Source organism: Zeus faber (assembly GCF_960531495.2).
Source record: "Zeus faber genome assembly, chromosome: 2".
Classification (NCBI taxonomy): Eukaryota; Metazoa; Chordata; class Actinopteri; order Zeiformes; family Zeidae; genus Zeus; species Zeus faber.
The window spans coordinates 14,647,546-14,668,505 of NC_137189.1; the positions used below are offsets into that span (position 1 = coordinate 14,647,546).

The 20,960-nt window shown below is 44.2% G+C and overlaps 1 protein-coding gene across 1 annotated transcript in view; it reads left to right on the forward strand.

The window, feature by feature from the left end:
- Positions 1 to 20,960, forward strand: part of syne1a (spectrin repeat containing, nuclear envelope 1a) — a gene marked incomplete at its 5' end in the record, with an annotated part of 153,831 nt that overhangs the window by 72,189 nt on the left and 60,682 nt on the right. Inside the window, 19 exons of the mRNA XM_080023003.1 lie at positions 171 to 335; positions 934 to 1,106; positions 1,192 to 1,345; positions 1,729 to 1,872; positions 2,391 to 2,555; positions 2,681 to 2,998; positions 4,090 to 4,245; positions 7,018 to 7,188; positions 10,661 to 10,987; positions 11,134 to 11,286; positions 11,956 to 12,123; positions 12,411 to 12,587; positions 14,147 to 14,293; positions 15,983 to 16,108; positions 16,668 to 16,844; positions 16,958 to 17,217; positions 17,868 to 18,024; positions 18,127 to 18,525; positions 19,075 to 20,556. Of these exons, the coding sequence (XP_079879129.1) occupies positions 171 to 335; positions 934 to 1,106; positions 1,192 to 1,345; positions 1,729 to 1,872; positions 2,391 to 2,555; positions 2,681 to 2,998; positions 4,090 to 4,245; positions 7,018 to 7,188; positions 10,661 to 10,987; positions 11,134 to 11,286; positions 11,956 to 12,123; positions 12,411 to 12,587; positions 14,147 to 14,293; positions 15,983 to 16,108; positions 16,668 to 16,844; positions 16,958 to 17,217; positions 17,868 to 18,024; positions 18,127 to 18,525; positions 19,075 to 20,556 (5,019 nt within the window). The remainder of the gene's footprint in view (positions 1 to 170; positions 336 to 933; positions 1,107 to 1,191; positions 1,346 to 1,728; positions 1,873 to 2,390; positions 2,556 to 2,680; positions 2,999 to 4,089; positions 4,246 to 7,017; positions 7,189 to 10,660; positions 10,988 to 11,133; positions 11,287 to 11,955; positions 12,124 to 12,410; positions 12,588 to 14,146; positions 14,294 to 15,982; positions 16,109 to 16,667; positions 16,845 to 16,957; positions 17,218 to 17,867; positions 18,025 to 18,126; positions 18,526 to 19,074; positions 20,557 to 20,960) is intronic.

The following is a 20,960-nucleotide window of genomic DNA, read 5'->3' on the forward strand; positions in this document are numbered from 1 at the left end:
AACTAAAGAGAAAATTAATTGGGATTGTGTTTTTTTCTTTGTCTGGGAAAGTCCTCTATTTCTATAGAATTTAAAACTCAGTGCTAATCCTCGCCGAAACAAAAGACCAACGAAACACAGTACGACCGCCGCTCTGACTGTGACGGCCGCTTTGGCTCTGCTCTCTGAAGGACAAGGCCTCCAGGATCGAGCGCATCGTGGGGGAGCACCAGCTCTTCTCGCAGGGCCTGAAGGAGCTGCAGGACTGGGTGTGTGAAGCCCAAAGGATCCTTGGCACCTGCCTCTCCCCGACCGCGGACAAAAGTGTGTTGGAGGACAGGATGATACAGCTGGAGGTAGGGACGACATTATAACCTTGAAAATGCACAAGCTTACTCAGATTTTCTTTTAAATGTATTTCTAGTCATACAAATCTATAAACTCTGCAATTACTGTATATATTGTTACTCCACCCTGGTACCCAGTGTATGTACATATTTTATTTTATATGTATTCTGCACATCTTCCCATTAATGTAAGAATGTGAATTGTTTATTATTTTAGTTTATTGTATATTGCCATTTTTTCTTGTTTATTATTTTTATTTTTATTTTAGAGAGCCAATTTTTTCTTGTTTCTTTTATTTTTTTAAGTTTTATTTGTTATTGTTTTTTTTTGTTTGGATATTGCTATTTTTGATGTGGTCTATATCTATCTATCTATCTATCTATCTATCTATCTATCTATCTATCTATCTATCTATCTAGAATGGTGCAAATTCCTGAACCACAAAACATGTAATGTTCTCAATGACCAAGTATAAAAGAAGAGCAAAAAAAATATTACCATAATATACACTGTGCTATAGTATATTGCATCTCAAAATTATCCCAACAGACATTGTGTAATTTCAAATAACACATTTAATTCTTGCTGTCTTTACTCCTGATCCAGGCCTTGCTGGCGGCCCGTCAGGAGCGGGAGATCCAGCTGAAAATGTTGCTGACGCGGGGTGAGGCGGTCCAGAGGAACACCTCAGCGGAGGGTGTCCCCGTGGTCCGAAAACAGATCCAGGACCTCAAGGATTCCTGGGACTCTCTGCTCTCTGCCTCCATCCAGTGTAAAAGGTTAGTTTGACCCTAAAACAATTCACCAACCCGTATCTGTGTATTTCCCTGTGGGTTATGTGATGATGTTTACTTTTTTAATCAGCCAATTGGAGGGATCCCTGTCCCAGTGGACCAGCTACCAGGAGGATGTGGGCCAGTTCGTCCTGTGGATGGAGCGGGTGGAGGAGACGCTGTGCTGCTCGGACAGACAGTACTCAGAGATGAGAGACAAGACGGCCAACCTCGGAAAGACCAAGGTATCGCAAACCCTTAATCTGGTGGTCTTTCTTCTATAAAAGGCAGTGAAAAAGTCATTTATTAAGCTTTTCCAATATTCAGGGTCACGGGGATCGAAGACGTTTCTGGTTTACTATGCTTCACAGGGAGTGATAGACAGTCACCCGTGGCAAATATGATTAGCTCAATTGATTTCACAGTAGATAACGGGGCTCTAATTGCCTATATTGTAAGAATATTGATTATGTGACAGACCTGTTTCCTTTTCTCCCACGGCAAAAGAAAAATACCAACCGCAACGGCCTTGTCCCTGGTGCATCTGTGCTGAGTTATTCACATTCACGCCTGGGAATTAAAAGCATCTCAGCATACTGTTGAGCATTTGTCTATGCCTTCTCTCCAGCTCCTGTATGAGGAGGTGCTGAGTCACAGCAGTCCCCTGGAGACCATTGCCACCAAGGGATCCAACATGGCCGAACACTGCACCACCCAGCAGGAAGTGAAGCAGCTGCAGCTCAGATACGATGCCATTAAAGACAAGGCCAAGGTGTCTACATGCAACAGATGCACAGGGAAATGCCTTCAGTATTTTGTCCACTCTCGGCATTTCAACACTGAATGGATGACTCCAAAACCTTGCTTTGTTCTGCTTTTTTTTTTAAGTTTTCAGGAGTATTGACATAGATTTTTTTTTACAATTATTTAATCTAAGTCTATAGCTTCAAACTTCATTTAACACACATTATAGCTGACAAGGGCTCTTCGAGAATTACCCCTGATGGGTTAAATTATTTTTAAATATATTAAAATATCAATCAAATAAATTACATTTCTATTTCCAAATTAAATTCTGAGGATAAACAGTAATGCTTCAATACGGTGTGCAATTACTCTAATTATTAACTAGGATTGAACATGTTTTTGTGTCGTTGCAATTAATAGTTCACAACTTTTACCTGTTTCTATTAAGCTTTTCAATCAATCAAAATCACTTGATGAATTTATTATTTGCTGAAATACTGAAGCAATCCACTGCCATGTGCATTGTGTCCCATTGTCTGTCAGGCTGCGGTCAGTAAGGCCAAGGAGCTAGTTCTGGTGCACCAGGAGTACCAGAGGGGGCTGCACGTATTTGAGGATTGGCTGGAGCAGGAGCAGGCCTCGCTGGCCTCCTTGTCCCACCCAGATGGCAACGTGGACACGCTGGAGAAGACCCTGCAGAGGCTGCAGGTTACTATGCTCATATGTAGCACTCCTAAGCCTAACTTAAACTAAGAATTAAATGATCTCTCCCTTTAAAACTCATAACATTAATTTTTTTACACAGTTAATCTAATAAACTTCCCATCGTGAAGGTCCTTCAGGAGCGCTGCTCGGAGGGCCAGGCTCTGCTCTCCTCGGTGCTGACCAGCAGGGAGCATGTCATCCCCTGGGGGGTGCCCCAGATAGAGGACCGAGCCCTGGACACGGCCCAGCGGGACTGGGGAGAGTACCAGGACCGTCTGGGCGAGACGTCCACCCAGCTGAGCTCTAGCTTGGCCCGGCTGAGGCAGGTGGGCCACATGTTCCTCAGCTTGGCTCAATGGCTGGAGGAGATGGAGCGCAAGGCCAATGTCCGAGCGCATCGGAGGTCATCCAGAGAAGCTAAGGACGCCCAGCTGAAGCAGCTCCAGGTACAAGACAGAATTGATGCATTATCCAGAGTCCACACAGGACATGATGGAACTGTTTGACATGATTGGAGCTGTTTGGTGAATTCTTCGGTTGGGGGTGATTAACTTGGAATAATTATGTGGCTGAATGATTGGTGCAAATAAAGGACAAATACATGTTCAAATTAGGTTTTACTGTTTGTTGGAGAGCCGTTAACAATGGAGGGCTTGAACAAAGAACAGGGCTGTTACAGCTGTCTAATTAGCCCTCAAAAACCACCCCACCCCACCCCCACTATCCCACCCACCAAACCAACCGGGAAGAATCATGGGAAGAGAGAGGTTTAGACATAAGCTCTGTGTCGTCCTAAATCCTTTACTCAGTCCGTAGTCTCTAGAATGGCATTGTTCCATAGTCATTATTTTTGTATTTTTCCTGACATTTGTTTTTTGTTAAGATTATGTGCTTGGTTATTAAGCAACTGATATTGGTAGTTCTCCTATTTTTCTCCCATTTCTTCCTCCTCATCAGCAAACAGCTTCCAAATCAATATTAGTTTAATACCTGTTTTTTAATACTTATCTAATTACGTTCATAATGAACTTTTCCGCAATTACCCTCAGCATGGGAAAAATTAGGCCTCGTGTGCAAATTAATATTTGCATAGTAGCCTAAAAATGCATAAATATTGCACATTTAAACAACAATATGACCAAGCCGGTGCCTCCTCTGTGCACCTTATTAGCCGATCCACATTTTTACTGACTCGTACTTTTGGTTAGAAAAAAAAAAAGCTACTCCTTAAAATTGAAACTGTCTGTGTAAAAGTGCTTCTGGGGGAAGCTCAACACATTAAAATTTTGTTTTAATTATGAATGTTATATTAGTTATATCAACCTGTAATTCCAGGGACCATTTGCTGTTTTCTATCTTCCGCATTATCAAGGAATGAACGACAATATTTTAGGTCAAGACAAAGATGTCTTTAGGAGAGCTCATAGTAAGCCTCAACTCGATTGTTTCTTGAACGCTTCTTGTTGTGAATCTGATTATTTTACACTTTTCACTGGACTTTGCCCTGGTGTTGCCTCCTGTATCCCCGTGTCCTCAGGGTTGGTACGAGGCTTCATTGTCCCGCCAGGTGGAGGTGGACGGCCTCTCCTCTCTGGCCGAGCAGGTTCTGGAGGAGACCCACATCAGCAGCCGAGTCAGCACCACCGCCACCCAGATCACCACCCGCTACCACGCCCTGCTACTCTACATCCAGGTGAGACCTGGTTCTCGGTTCAATCACATCTGCATATGTCCATGAGGAGTCATTTTCAGGAGAACCAAAATGAATAAGGAAAAATAATTGCAATGCTACGTTTAAAATACATAATGAATGAATCCAGTTATTTTTGTTTGATGTTTATTGATGCATTTCATTGGCCTAGCGGCTCATACTAAGAAATAATTACTTATTACAAAAAAATTATCCGTCAATATTATATATATTTTTTTGCTTTCAACAGTCTTTTTTTCACATGCCTTTAAAAAAATAGATTAAGTGTGAAAAGGTGTTACTCTCTTCAAATACCGGATACCTTAGAAAACAAGTTGTACATTTATGAATCAGGTTAATATGTAGTTAATATGAGTTGCTAAAAGGCGTTTACATCTTACGTTGAGATCATTGATGAAATCATATTTTCTCATATGAATGAGGCAAAGCATAGTTGTCAAAACATGTTCCAGTGTACAATTTACCATGATTGATGTATCTTCCGAATGATGGTAACTTAAGCTGCTTTCACACATGCACTCTGCACAATGTCCAGATAATCAGGTTCTGACATTGGCCAGAGTTGCCCTTTACCTCATGTAGCACACAACCGGAGGTTGTCTCTGTCAGACGCGTTCACACCGACTGGAAATACTTTGTTTGGTTTAGACGAGGGCCGTAGCCTGGGTAGAGCATGCAGGAGGCAGGACGTGACGCAATGACGCTGCAGAGTCTTATCAGACCCAAGATGGCAGACGAAGCCGTCGATTTATCTTTTTTGGTATTGATAGTCCAAGTAGTTGGACTTAATATAAACAAAGGTGTTTAAATGAATATAAAGGAAAGCAGAAAGGAGTACAAAGCAGCTACGCTCCGTGCACGAAGGTTAAAAACTGGTGCATTATAGAGACGTCATCAACGCGTGACACGCTCACTCACTCGCTGTGAATGCTCCAGACAATCAATGCTCTGTTCACACATACCCCTCAATCAGACATTACGCAGATTTTGTACTTGGGCGCTGGTTGAGTAACATTCGGGTAATGTCCGGTCCAAATGATTCGGGACAATTGTGTTCACACATACTGCTCCTCCGGGTAAATGTTTGGATAATTTCAGGGTTGTAGTGCATGTGTGAAAGCAGCTTTATTTACAAGAAAAATGGTTATAAACATAAAAGAAAAGTTTAAGCAAAAAAAAACAATCACATAATTCATGATCAGCTACAACTCATAATACATAAGTCATCCATCAGCCAGGTCAGAATGTGATCCTGTACTTATAGTTCTAAAAGCTAGATAATTCTCCAAAATCATGAAAGCGCTCATAACTACACCACATATCCTGGTCTTTCCACACGCGGACTGTCTCTACTCTTTGCTCCTGAGCACCTTCTCTTTGTTTCCGTAACGCTCCATTCAGAGCAGAACTCCCCTGCTCGTGGTTCGCTGTATGTAGGAAGTCTCTACATGTCAATTCCTCCAAGGAGGACTAAAGGAAAGTCAATGCTGCTCCACAGGTCCAGAGTTTAGACTGTAATTAAACGCTACAGAAGGCAATCTCACACCCAGCGCCAGGAGTGCACAGGCTTCTCTTGCACAGCATTGATTTTTGCACCTTCTCCAACACCTATTTGTGTGTGTCTCTGTGAGTGTGAGTGTTTTAACCCCCTCTCCCCATACACACCCTCACATTCACATGGCGATACTTCCCCAATCCATCTCATTCCACAAATGCATGTGATTACACAGTGTGAAGTGTGTGTGTGTGGGTTGTTAAGGAGGTTTTTTTCGGCGAAAAGCTGCTACCTCCAGTCTACTCAGGAAAGGTATGCACTCAGCACTATCAGCTAATTGGGGCTTCTCACCATGGGATTTGCAAGTTGAGTGAATAATGCGGCAAGCCCACAAGAAACCCCAGCCCCACTCATGGCGTTATTGACTCAAAATCCCAGTCAAGTGGATAATGCATCAAAAAAAAAAGAAGCAAACCAAATCCCTCGTCGCCCCGCAAGTAAAATTATTGACATTCAGCAAATAAAAGGAGGTCGGGTGGGGAGGAAAAAATGTTTTTTTTATTTTGATGGCTGGATTCTGTCCTTGTTGGCTGCTGCCAAACGATACACCTAGGAACCTTCAAAGACTCACACACCTTTAAAGAGATTATGTTTTGTGATGTCTCCATGGCTACGCTCTGATACTTTTACCTCAGCGGCAATTAAACGGCCATTACTGCAGCGTCGCGCTGGGCAATATATCGTTGTATCGATATAGCGAAAATCCATATGACACTAGATATAAACGATATTCCCTAGAGGAGATGTAGCTGTCTATGACTGTGATATACAGTTGGTTTCATACCACCAACAAAGTGGACTTATTGGAAGTTGCTTCGGATATAAGCTTCTGCTAAATGACGTAATGAAGCTGTATGTGATCTCGTCTGGGATTTTGGTTATTTCAATATCGCAATGTAGTTAAATGCTGTCTTTAAGGTTGTATTACAGTAAAGCAATGCAATTTTCTGACCATCAGACTGCTCTAGCTGGTCTCTACCTGCTTGGTCATAATATCCACCTTAATAACGATTGCTTCTCAAATATTTTTTATAAGATATTTACTATCTTATGAAAGCACCAATAGTCATCTCCAAAAATATTGTCAAACCATTGATTTGTAGGATATTCGTCAAGAGATTTTGTGATATTTTATTCTGTCCATATCGCCCAGCCCCCCAGGAGCCTCTATGCTATTATCTGCTGTTCTCCTCCATCAGGAAACCATCAAGCAGATCCAGGACGAGCTGAGGAGCATCGGGGAGGCGGAGAACCTCTGCGTGACCTTCTCCGATTGGCACAACTCCACCCAGGAAAACTTCACCGCCCTGATCGACTGTTCAGAACCTTTGGACCGGCTCACAATGGAGAGAAAAATGAAGAAATTAGAGGTATATGCTGTCTCTGTTTTAGGACGCCCGCCCCTCGTCTGTATATCTGGGTGGTTTTGTGATGATTGTGACTACTTGAGCGAACCATTTGGCTTCAGAACACACGCTTCATCTCGCCTTTTACAAATTCGCCACATCTTCTGGTTTTATCAGATGCAAAACTGATGAGTGAGCAAGACCACAGTTGCTAGAGGATTTTATTTTTTATTTTTTTTAACAAAACAATCTTCCAATATCCTCGCCAGCAGAAATGTCCGTACCCACTCTCCTTGACTCCTGCCAAGAAATATACGCCGCCAGTTTATCACGCAGTCTCCACATTATTGCTTGCAGTTTAGTTTAGGCTGCGAAAAGACCTACGTGGACATCTGTAAAAAGCTTGAAAAGCAACTCGCTGAGCTAAAATATTTACATAGTATTACTCGCCCCGAGAAACTACAGGTTTTTCTGTATGAAATGGGGCCGGTGCAAAGTAAGCTAGCTTCGGCTCACACGCATGCACGCAAGCACACACACATACACAAACACACATACACACACACACACACACACACACACACACACACACACACACGCGCACACATACACACACGCAGGCAGACACAGGCACACGCAGGCAGACGTGCAAACACAAAGCGATAAACGGGGAAAATCTGGCTTGGCACGGTTCATATCGAGTGCGAAGAGGGAGGGGACGAATGTATTCATATCGATCGGCTCTTTATGAAGACAAAGCGGGTTCTGCTTTGGAGGAAGATCGCTAGTGAGGGAGGAACCCACACACACGCGCACACCCCCATCCAACCCCCCACTGTGAGGAAGAAGATGAAGAAGCACCGGTGTCAGGCGCCTGCTGGCACAGACACTGTAATTGATGCAGTGCCCTTACTGCTTCATATCACACACACACACACACACACGCGCGCGTACACACACACACACACACACACACACACACACATTTCTCCTCGAGCACTACACTTATTATCAAAAAGCACCAGACAAGTGCCGGCTAACAAGCCGCAGCAAACTTTTCAATCCTCTATCTGTGTCTTTGTAACGGACTTCATTTCTCTTTCCGCCTCATGCACGTGAGGACAAACACTGGAGCACATGCACACTTTTACAAAGACATCAGCGCCACCGCTCGTCATCTGGCGTGGGCTTTGCAGTAATCCAGGGGTTTGGGATCGATCCCCTTTCCTCTCTTTCTGCTTCAGGGACTGTAGTCATGCCGTCGCCACATGCGCGACGCTCGGACTGCAGATTGTTCTCTAAAGCCCCGGCGCTCAGTCATTCTGCTGGAGAAAGAACTGCTGCTGCTGCCATGCATTGATAATGGGGCCAATAGTCAATAAAGACGCATTGAGGGGGTTCAGACACGGCTTTATTATAGTTGCTGTCTCTTGGACATCTATGGAGCATCGTGGTCTGGTTCCATCTCTGCCAGATCGGGTTTTGAAGCAAAACCAATTGGGTTAATTCAGTTTGTTTTCCCATAACAGAAAAAGACAATAAAAGAATAGTAAAGAATAAAAGAAAATGGCAGTTTTTGGATTGAATGATTCTTTTTTACTTCAGACGTTTCAGAAACAATTCATGAGAAGCACAGGAAATAGCCATCAAAGATCAATGGAATGGAAAAAATTGTAGTATTTGGCTTCTTCTCAAAGAAATTAATGTAAATGTCTGAAAGGAGTAGGAAGAAGTAAGCACTTATTTTATCCTACCCCTATTCTATATGCTCTTAATCAAATGTAACTATTATAAAATGAATTGAGTTCATTGTTACAAGCAGTGCTTGGAATACCAGTTGTAAATGCATTACAATGTAATTACAATGTAATTTAGTGCTCCGTAACCAACACTAGAAGAAAGAGAGGTTTTGCAAAAGCCGAAAAGAGAGAGACATGGAGATGTGGATTTGAGCATGTATTTGCTTCTGATTAGCTGCCTCCCCGTTGCCGAGGGCGATGACGCAGCGTACCACCGTTCTGCTGCGGTCCTGGCGATAACAGCGTGGAGACGATGACAGCAGAGCTAATAGACTGTTCACAAGGTCAGGTTCATATTGCTCCTGCCTCTCCCACCGCCCCTGGTAAATTTTTATCTTTTTACCGCATCGGATCATAATGATACTCATGGAGAAAAGGGGTTGGAACACAATGTCAGTGTTAATGAGTTATGGCGGTTGACACAGGCTCCGGCAACTGCCATCAACCCCCAATCTTACACACACTGCATTCGTAACTAAAATAATTCTCTGTGACAGTTAAGGTTCGTTTTTCCGCCACTATTTATAATTTGTATTAATAGAGTCGTTGTGAAACGGTGCTTCACTAGATGCTTAATGTTCTGTGCATTGCGCTGTTACCTTTTGTGAATGCAAAAACCTTTTAAACAAACAGCCTAAACATGTTCCCTTATTATACATATTTTAGATGTTCTTAATAAATTGTATTCATTTTATGTATTTTTATTTATGATATTATTTATTCATTGCTATTCATTTATTTGTAGTTATTTATTTTATTTTTATTGGCACCACCATTTATACAACACCATCCAAAGGCATAAAAGATTCCTCAAGCTGTAACAATGAACCATTTAAAGGTCTGCATTGATCTTCAAAGAGTTGAGAAGAGAACAATTAATATTGACTTCTAGCTCTTACAAGGTATAGTCAGATAAGTACTTCATAGAGAGAAATGTCAATCTTGCAGAACAAGAATATTAAATATTGGGTGTGAGACACAAGCGATGTGCAGGATATAATAAACGGTTAGAAATATAACACTCAAATAAACAGCTCTATATGTATTATTTACATGCACTCGTTTAGGAGACAAATGGATATGATACATTTAGGTGGCCCCGGATGGAGGGTGGATAATGGTTTTTGGATGTGTGTGGCCAGGCACTGATCTTGTTATTGTGTTATCAGCAGCGTTACCTGGAGACTGGCGCTGTATAGCTGCCTTCTACTCAGACAATAATAGACTGATGATGAAAGCTAGATGGCATCCCATGGAGTGTTGTGTGTATGTGTGCGCGCGCGCATGTGTTTCGATAGCGTGTGTTTTGGTTGCCCTGGAAACCCCCGTTGTGACTGCAGCCTGTTAAGGGTTATAATTGGGTCCTCCTTTCATATTACTCGCTGTGGTTCCTCTACACCGTGACTGGACTGGTCTTCTCGCTGTCTCACTGAGGCTTCACGGTGCAGGTGTCGGCCCACCCGATGGGTTCAAAGCCCCCCTTTAGGTACCCAAAACACACTCTTATGCCAGCCTCCGGTGGATGGATCAGCACCGCAGGTCAAGAAACAAACATGGGCTTCTTCAGAATATAGAAATATCACGTTTCACAAACCTGATATATTCTATGCAAACAACATTGTGTGACTTTCGACTCCATTGCTGGCTGTGGGTAAAAGTTAATTTTCTTGTTCCTGCTTCACCTCTCTGCTCTCTAGACCCTCCAGTCCGAGCTCCAACATGGCCGCAGCTTGCTCAAGTCCCTCCGGGAGGCCGCGGAGCGTGCGGTGGGCTTCCTGGAGGAGGACGGAGCCGAAAGGTTAGGGGCGGAGGTGGAGGCCCGGCTGGCCCAGCTGGAGGACCTGACCGGAGGGCTGAGGCAGGAGCACAGTGCCTTGGAGCGTGCGCTGCTGCTGGCCAAGGAGTTCCAGGACCGGTTCAAGGCCCAGGCCCAGTGGCTCTTGGAGACCAGGGCCCTGCTCGGGGCCCCCGTGGAGCCCAAGGCGGAGCTGTACCAGCGCAGAGCACAGCTAGCCAAGTACAAGGTACAATGTATTCCTTTTCGTCCACCTTGACAAAGGATTAGCAAAGTCTTGCAGGGTTGGTCGATTAGTAACTCCAATTGACTTTTACTGTCTGTCATTGTATTGGAAGTCCATAGATTTTTTTCTTGTGTTCCTATGTGCTCCAGACCTTGTTGCAGACTGTTCAGTCCCACGACGGAGCGGTGAAGTCCGTGGTTGAGAAAGGAGAAGCTCTGCTGTCCTCCGTCCACTACCCATCCATCAGGGACAAAATGAACAGACTACACAAGGACTACGCTGAGCTCTGTAACACTGCCATGGTGAGAACCTAGAGGCTGTTATGAGTGGACGGTGTAGGGAAACAACTGAAACACTCTGAGACATGGTTTTGGCGATAGGACTAGCATCTGAAATGACACAAGAAGAGAGGAGCAAGCAGCCGTACAAATACTGTCAGGAAGCCGAGGGTTGGCCCAGTGCAGGGTGTGGCAGGCTCTGATTGGTTGTGGCTGAATGGCAGAGCTGTCAAATGCTACCTGGCCGTGATAGGCAAGGAAAGGCAAGTTTATTTGTATAGCAGATTTCAACAAGCATGCAATTCAAAGTGCTTTACATAAAACATAAAAACATTAAGACAAAGCACAAAGAAACACATTAAATTGATAGTAGTAGTGATAGTAAGTAGTCTTCCTGACTGAACTTTTGCTGACTCCCCATTGGATGGAGATTTGTGTAAATGGGTGAAGAGCTGTCCAAGCAGGAGTTTAACCAAAGAATGTGGTTGCAGTTGCCCCATGACCTGGCATATTCTGAGGCCAGTCAATCTGATTAACTCCCAATGGTCAAAAAATAAGTTTTAGGTTAAAAAATACTTTTAAGGAAAAGTTTTCTTTTAAGCCCTGGGATGGGAACTGTACAAAAGAATATCCAACGTAATTCATACATTTCTACTTTGGTGTACCCGTGTGTCTGTATCTTCAATGCACCAGGCCCACGTGGAGAACCTGGAGGAGCAGGTGAAGGAGCAGGAAGTGTATCACAGCGAGCTGCAGGAAGTGGAGCGGTGGCTCCTCCAGATGTCCAGCAGGATGGTGACCCCTGACCCCACGATGGGCGGCGGCCTGGAGGCGGCCACTCAACAGCTGGCAAGGCACAAGGTTAATCATCACGTCCTTCAATTAGAGCCGCTGCTCACCCGGCCACCATTTGGGACGGATAATGGAGATTGAATTCCCGTTTTTTCATTAACTGAACCCGCTAAATTATAGTTACAGTCTTCATAGTTATTTTCCTTCTGTAGCTCAGTATGTAGTGTCTAAACGATTTAACCTTCATCCAATAGGGCCCATGACCTCACCGTAGGGGTGCCAATCTGTCCGAATTCCCTCTGTCCTTGACCACTTGACCAGCTGTCATTCTTCTGATGTCCTTGCTCCCCCCCAAGGCCATCATGGAGGAGATAGCGGGCTTCGAGGATCGTCTCTCCATCCTGAAGGACTGCGGGGACGACCTGGTGCGGGGCTGCGGCGAGCGCGTACAGAGCCGGCTGAGGCAGCAAGTCCAGGCCCACCATCAAGGCACCAGGGACAGCTACTCTGCCATCTGCAGCACGGCCCAGCGGGTGAGTAGAGGGGGAGTTTACAAATGTCTTTGAACCAGAAGAATGAATAGAAGGCATTTAATACACAGATGCATTACACACACACACACACACACACACACACACACACTTCATATCCATGCTGTTCATCCTCCATTGGCCTCGCCATCCACTCGAGCTTAACCCATTCTGACACTCCAGTCCTCCCCTCTCGACAGCCCTCGCTGCCAGCATAGAGGGCACAACCAATTAAGGCTGCCAAAGCTGCGCACCACAGCCGCCATACTCAGACGGACTCCATCAGCCAAAATCACTCTCTCAAACTCCCCATATTAATCTCTGAGTGCCCTGCGTCAACCCTCGTTTCTTCACGCCAGAGCCAAAAATGATCACCGCTCTGCCGTCCGGGTAGATCTGGCAAGCCCTTTAATCCAGGCCCGCTCTGTCATCTTGGCAAAGCCCGCTCTGTCATCACAGCTCACCTCCCCAACACAACACAACACAACACAGCACCTCACACACACACATCCACACACCCCATTGACGCGCCGCTTCTACTTTTTACCGCCGCGCTGATGCTCCCGCCCGCCCTTGCTGCCAGCTCAGCCCCGCTCTAATATCTAATATCCCGTCTTCCCCCTTGCCACACTGCCAACCTCCTGCCCTCTGCCAAGTCTGCCAGGCGGCTTGCCAGCGCGTGTCTGTCAATGGCGGACCCCCCACCCCCCTCTGGGCTCTCATATTAACACTGTCAGTCAGACCCTGCTGTTTCGCCACCCCCCCCAGGGGGCATGGACGCCTCCACATTCAACACCTGTCAAAGCCAGCACCGATAAGTCCACTTGTCTACGTTGTATAGTTTAATGACATCAAGAGGGATTTGGTAATTCGGTGGAATGCTACGGCTTATGGTTTAAGTTAGTGGGGGGGGGTATTTATTTATTTTTTTTGGTTTGGTGCTGATAATAGGTGTGAAAAGCTTGAAGTGCTGGAGTCTACCACTTCGTGTCCCATTGTAGTTGTATTTATTTCTCTATAATCCCTAGTTTTGTCCATCCTTATATCCTCGATTTTACTTATTTATATGTATGTATATTGTTACTTGGTTATTTTCAGGACCAGCAAGTTGGGTTATCTTATTCTCAAATCCATTGTGGAATATACTGTATGTGTATACAGTATGTTTTGTTATTGTTTTTTTCTAATTACTTCCAGCCTCAGTTATTTCACTCATCAATCTTACTAGGTACAATGAAAATTGATCAATATATATTTTCCCACTTGGTCATGGAACACGTGTAATATGCCAGAGGAAATGGTTATTGGTAACAACGCAAATGGGTGGGACAACCAGGAGAACTGCTTTTTTTTATTATGGTGTTTTTTTCTCATTTCTCTTATTCAAAGTGTCAATCTACATTGATGCACAGGCCATATTTGGTCCCCGGGCTGCCTATTGAGCAGTCCTGATGTATATAGTTTTCAGTTTCTCAGAAATTGGGTCCATTTTTGAGATACCAGTATTAGTAGTAGTAGTATTTAGCAGCAGCTGAGTCTGTGCGCTGTCCTTCTGTCTGCAGGTGTACCAGAGTCTGGACCGGGAGCTGCAGAGACATGTCAGTCTGCAGGACACGCTGCTGCAGTGCCAGACCTGGTTGGCCTCTGTGGCCGACGAACCAGAACCCCCCGAACATCACCCCGTCAACCTGGAGGAGGCGCTACTGCAGGTCTGTTTTGTTTGGAATGTTTGTGTATATTAGCATCAGGCAAACAACAAGGGATATTTCAAGTCAAGTGGACATTTTGCAGATTTCTTTTTATCAGATTCATAGTTATTTGGCTACTAATATGTGACCCACCGCATACTTTAGGGTCACATTTAGAAATGTATGTTTCTTTCATAATGTGAAAGTGCAGAACCAGAGCTTCAAAGCAAGCTATCACTTGTGGGAATCAAACAAATATTTTGGTAGCTATGGCTAATTAATCATTAAGGTTTTTGAAACAGAAGTTCTGAGTTATCAGGCTTTCAAGTTTTAGAAGCATTTCCAGAGTTTGGCAGCACAAAATACACGTTTAGAAAGACAATTAGGGCTTTAAATGGCTACTGTACTCCTTCAATGAGATAATGTTGAATGGGTTTTTCTGAAATAATATTTGAATCATTAATTTATAAATAATAATAGTATTAAAAATATTGGGAAATGCATAATTCAAGTTAATCCTTTAATTTTGAGATTAAGTTATTTTCTTTCATTTTTAGTTCATGCTCACTAAACTGAAATAACCCCTCTATTATTCTCTAACTTCTGAACATTCCCATTTCCTGCCTTTATTGTTTTATAACAATAAGTAGTTATAAGAAAGTGGCCCTTTTCTAATCGCGCACATGAAAACCTATCACCAGGGGACAACAATTTCAAGAATGCAATTGGCGAGGTCTTCCCAGCCATCTGGAAATTGCTGTTTCCTTGGAGCAGAAATATTCGGTGACATAATTGAGAGCTTCTGCCACCTTCTTCTCATTATCCATAATGACAGCTTCTGGTGTTGGTCACATATTAGTAGCCAAATAACTATGAATCTGATTAAAAGAAAAAATCTGCAAAATGTCGACTTGACGTATCCCTTGTATTTCGGGGTGACGGTGGTGCAGGAAGTACAGCGGGTCGTATAGTAATCAGAGGGTTCCTGGTTCAATCCCCTGTTCCTCCTGGCAGCACGTCAAAGTGTCCTTGAGCAAGACACTGAACCCTGAAGTGCTCTCGATGAGCTGGTGTGCACCTTGCAAGGTTGTCGCTGCCATGGACGTATGAATGTATGTGTGAATGTGAGGCGTGTATTGTAAAGCGCTTTAAGTGGTCGCAAGACTGGAAAAGTGCTATCTATATAAGATGCAGTCCATTTGGTTGTTGTTTCCTTAAAACATTGCTTGCAGGAGTGACATCAGCTCTTGCCCTTTGAGACAGCATCAGCGGTACCAGCGCAACTTTTTAATCACACAAAGAAGACGCGGTGTTGTCATTCACTATTCGATACACTTTATAACCATATTTTAACAGTGTTACATTCAAGGATGATGTTGATCTGCATGTTTGCACCAAAGGGAACCATAAGATCGCTGTTTGTTTCAACAAATTATTGTTGGTTTTGTAACTCAACTAATGCTGATGGATCACGTAGCCTTTAATATTTATCTGATATTTAGAAACCAAACTCAGTTTTGAAAATACTTTGAAATATGGTTGTGGTGGGTCACATTTACTATAGTATTCCTTTCCCAAATGAATGAAGATAGCTTTAAGCTTTTAGCCACACAAATCTCCAATCCAGGATGGACATTCACAGTAGAACATGCTACATGAGGCTGGGTGAGGTATGATTCATCCCGTTCCTGTAATGTTTTGTGTTGGCAGGTGAAGCATGAGAGGACTCTCCAGGAGCAGGCCAGCACCTACCTCCAGCTGGTGTGTTCCACCTGCGACCTGGCACAGACCCGCGTCAGGGAGGTTGCAGCCACCATCCAGCAGGTCAAACTGCAGGTCAGTCACTTTTCCATAGGTCCCACGCAAAGCTGCAAATAGGTACAATATTTTGACTGAAGTTTTGATTATCTTCAAACATGATGGACTCACCCAGTCCACCCACTTCTCAACCTTTCTCTCTGCTCAGAGATCCCCTAAATCAAACCTGATGCAATCTGAGACCCCCCTATTTAAAAGTCGCAATCCATCTGGATTCGTCCATCGGTTATTTTTATCTGAGATGGTTTGATTTTCATTGTAGACAGAGCAAGGTTTTTTGAACATACAATACATGTATGTTAATGTCACAAATAATATTTGACTATTAGGAGACATGTTTGAAATGGTCAAAGGCCTGGCAATCAACCTGCGAACTCTGATGACCCCCCGTGGGGGTCTGGCACCCCAGGTTGGGGTTTCAAATTTCCAAACTATTGGAGATCTTCTGTAAGTGGATGATTTTTAATCCACAAAAGATATGTATTTATATTTACGGAACAATATCCTACAGTTGATTATTGGATTGGATTTTTTTGGTTGATCATTTGCCATTATCCCCATGTGGCTCTGTGTGTAGATCGAGGAGCGTATGCTGCTTTGTGAGGACGTGGCAGACAGTTGGAGGGACGTGGGGGAGCAGACGGCCGATCTGGAGGTCCAGCTGAGAGAGACGGAGCAGCAGCTGCAGAACCTCGCCAGGAGGCCAGCAGAACTCGAACCCAAGATCGCACAAAACCAACTGGACAAGGCACAGGTCTGTTGAATAATAGTGTAAATTTAGGCGTTTACTGTTTAATGGCTATGTTTTATTTGACTGTTGAGTAAGAAAATAATATGCAAAAGTGTCATTTTCTTTTTATCCCACAGGAGTTTCTGCAGTACGTTAGGGAGAGGCAGTCTGATGTGAACCACTTGAGCGAGGTCATTGCTGGGCTGACGGAGAGCCAGGACTCCCTGGAGGAGATAGGTTCTCTGAGGAGGAGCTGGGTGGAACTGGGCCAGAAGGCCGAGGAGCTGGAGGCCCAGCGTGGGGATGACATGCAGCGGAGCGGGGAGTACCAGGAGAGTGTGGCCGCCGTTGAGGAGCTCTTCCACCAGGTGTCCAGAGAGTGGGACTACCTGGCCAGGTATGGGGGATATTTTGTCAGAAAATGATTTTATTTTATTTTATTTTTTATTTTTTGAGGGAGTTTTATAAATAGTATTTTTTGAGGAAAAAATACAAATAAAAACAAAATTCTTCTTCAACACCTTTGTAGAGGGACAGGTGCATAGGAGATGCCCTCAAAATATAAAAAAAAAGAAGAGGAAACTGGCAACTGTAATAAAAATTACACTGGCAGTTAAAATGTGGGGATTTTAGGGAGCGGATTTCATTAGGCAAATATCAATCAAACAAATATTTGACTGATGAAATTCCTTTGACTGAAACATTGCTCCACTAAATAAATACATTTTAATTGCACGTTTAGACAGTGTGTGGGAGTCTCTTCTTTTTAGAAATAGAAGTTTTTGTCATTAATCTTTACCATTGTTCAATTTGATGTACATCCGTTACTGTAGATTCTTTAACACGGGCATTTGAATATACTATAAGTAGACAATAGGACATAGACCTATATCAATATTGTGTAAAATTGCCTGTAAACACCATGTTTATAAATTCTTCCAAATCGTCCAGTCCTAGTACAGGCCAGCTTGTGACGTAAAGTAACGCTTAATGAAAAATTACATAATGTAAAGCAATCACTTATCCCTTAAATGCCACTGTGTTTAGGGCGGACACAGAGAGCACCAGTGAGCATCTAGAGGCTCTGAGGAAGCTTTCCAGCGACCTGGAGGAGCAGAGAGGAACCCTGGAGGAGCTGAGGGACCAGAGACAGGCTGTCTTTCCCAGACTCAGCCTCCTGGACAAGGAGCTGGTCAAGCAACAGGTGGGACTCCAGTCTGGTTATTATTATATTGACATGTTTCTCAATGTTAATTGACGTTTAGTCTCATCTACTTGTATTTCTATTTTTCTTTTCCCTTTCCAGGTGAGCCACCTTGAGCAGCGCTGGTCTCGTCTAGAGGGCCTGATCCAACAGAAGATCCAGGACTCGGCACAGACCCTGGGGGACCTGGTGCATGTGGAAGCTAAGCTCAAGGACGCCAGGGAGTGGGTGGAGGAGCAACGGCCCACTCTCACCTCCGTCCTTAAAACCAGCCCGCCGCCAGATCTGGCCCAGAGCTTCCTCTTCGACCACCTGAGCGTGTGCGTGGAGATGGAGGCACGCCAGCAGCTGCTGTGCCAGGCGGTGAGCGAGGCCAAGGCCGTGGCCTCCAGGCTCGGCCTGAGCGAGAAGAGGTGCCTCCAGGAGCTGGTGGAAAAGGCCCAGGCCGAGGTGGAGGCTCTGGGAGCACGGGTGACCCAGAGGAGGAAGTACCTCAGTAAGGTACAGTAGGCGGCGGGATTTCTCTGTTGAATGACAGAAGGTTTGATTTTTGACCTGGAGTGAATTACACTACGGCATTGATTTTCTCCTGAAATGGTATATGGTGGAAAAATACACAAGTAATATGATTTTTTAAAATATTTTATTGTGTCATCTTTCAACATTACTGTGTTTGTTTACAATATAATATCAGCAGTCATTACACCGCATTTCATTACTGAGAGCCCTTTTTTCATCATTTAACACAAATGCTGTTTGATATCGAAATAACAACCAATGATAGAAAGAAAACAAGCATGACAATGTTAGGGTGCTAAAGGTAATGATGTCCTAGAACTTAGAAATTAGTTAGAATTTTATGAATTGTACTTCTATGGAAACCATGTGAACTAGCACTTTTATTTAAAAAACAATAATTTTACATGGCAGACAAATGCAATTCTTGAACAATAAATAAAAAATTATGAGAGAATAATAAAGAACAGGGGAAAAAAAACATACTTACAAGACTATTTTGCCAATTAAAATGGCCTTATAATCTTTCTCCAGGCATTCACAGAAAGGACCCAGTTTCTTCACGGCCTGGGCAGGGCTTTGTCCTGGGTGCAGCAACAGGAAAGGAAGGCCTTGGTAGACAACCACATCGCACTTCTTCCTGAGGACTTGGCCAAACAGGTCGCAGCCTGTCAGGGGGTGCAGCGCGGCCTGCGGGCGTACCAAGGAGAGCTGACATCGCTTTGGGCACAAGGACGAGAACTAGAAAGAGATGCCACCGACAAGGAGAGGGCAGAGACCGTGGCTAGACTAGAGGAGCTGCAGGTGGCGTTTGAGGCGGTTCTCCAGAGGACCACCCAGCGGCTGACAGACCTGGACAAAGCCCTGACCTCCAGGAAGTACTTCCAGATCGACCTGGACAAGACCTGCAATTGGTTGAGACAAGCCGATGCCGTTACGTTCCCGGAAATTGATTTAACGGACACCGACTGCAACTCAGACTTGCAGACGCACCTTTTCAACTACCAGCATGTTTTAGAGCAAGCCTGGGAGTACGAGAACCTCCTCCTCATAGTCCAAAGAATAGGTCAGGAGATCCTCCCCACTCTGAACGAGATCGATCATTGCTATCTTGACGAGAGGCTAAACGCCCTCCCTCAACAGTACAACAGCGTCCTAGCTCTAGCCAAAGAGAAGAGAAACAGAGTCCAGCAGGTCATTCTGGAGAGGAAGGAGTTCAGCACTTTCTTTGAAATCACTCGTAATGCACTGGAGGAGCTTCAGGAGCAGTGTGACAATCTGGAGAAGCAGACTATCAATGTAAACGAAGAGGAAGTGGCTCAGCTGAAAAATGAATACGGGAATCTGGACGGAAGCCTGTCCCACCTCAGCCCCGCTGTCAGAGAGTTGATGGGGAAACTGGAAGGGTTCCTTAGCCGGGGCCAAAAGTGCGGTGTGGAGGAGACGCAGCAGCTGATCGACCTCCACAACTCCCTTAAAAACAGAATCAATCAGAAAATGAAGCCTTTGGATGATTGCTTGAAAACAGTGGCTGAGCACAACTCAGCATCAGCCAACATTCAATCAAAAACAAATGCCATTAAAGAGAAGCTGTCTAGGTTACAATCAGATGCTAATATGGGTGCCTTGGACAGAGTGGCTAGCTTTTATTCTCTACTTGAAAGTCTGGAGTGCTTCAGCTGTCAGATAGAAGAGTCTAATCAACAAATCAAAGGCCTTGATCTGAACATTGACCCCTCTGCCATGCAGGAAATCACCTCATGGCAGGAGTCCCTCCAATCTTTACGCTCGGAAGTAAAAAGTTGCATCGCGGAAAGTGAAAAGAATGTATGGAGGAATGAAGACTTTACCAGAGAGATGGAAAGAACGTTTGCATGGTTGAGGAAGGTGAAGGACCACTTGGAGGAGCCTTTGACCCTCTCCGAGGTCAAGGTGGAGAAGGTCCAAGAGGAACTGAGGAGGTTGAACATTGTTTTGGAGGAGGTGCAGTGCAGACTACGGGTGGTAGATGCCTTGGTAAACATGGAGAAACAGCGATTTGGCAGCAGAGAGGAGTTTCCAGTCAAATTAAAGGAACAATTACTGGGACTAACCAATCTCGGAACACACATTCACCAAGCCATTAGTGCTAAACAAGTAAGGCTTCTCCCACCTCTACCGTTTCATTTACGACACTCTCTCTTGAGTTGTTCCAGGCAGGTGCTTCATTAATGTTTGATTGACTATCAAAGCTGTTTTGAAAGTCAACTTAAATTCTTGCCCAAATCTGATCCATCATTCATAAGCAGAATGGGGCTTAACAATTGATCCTCCTCCCAAGCCTCCAATCCAAGAATAATGCGTCTGAAGATGTTTGTTAATATTAGCAGACCTAGGGAATCTGTGCTGAAATTGGCTATTTAGTAATGCAGTAAAATTTC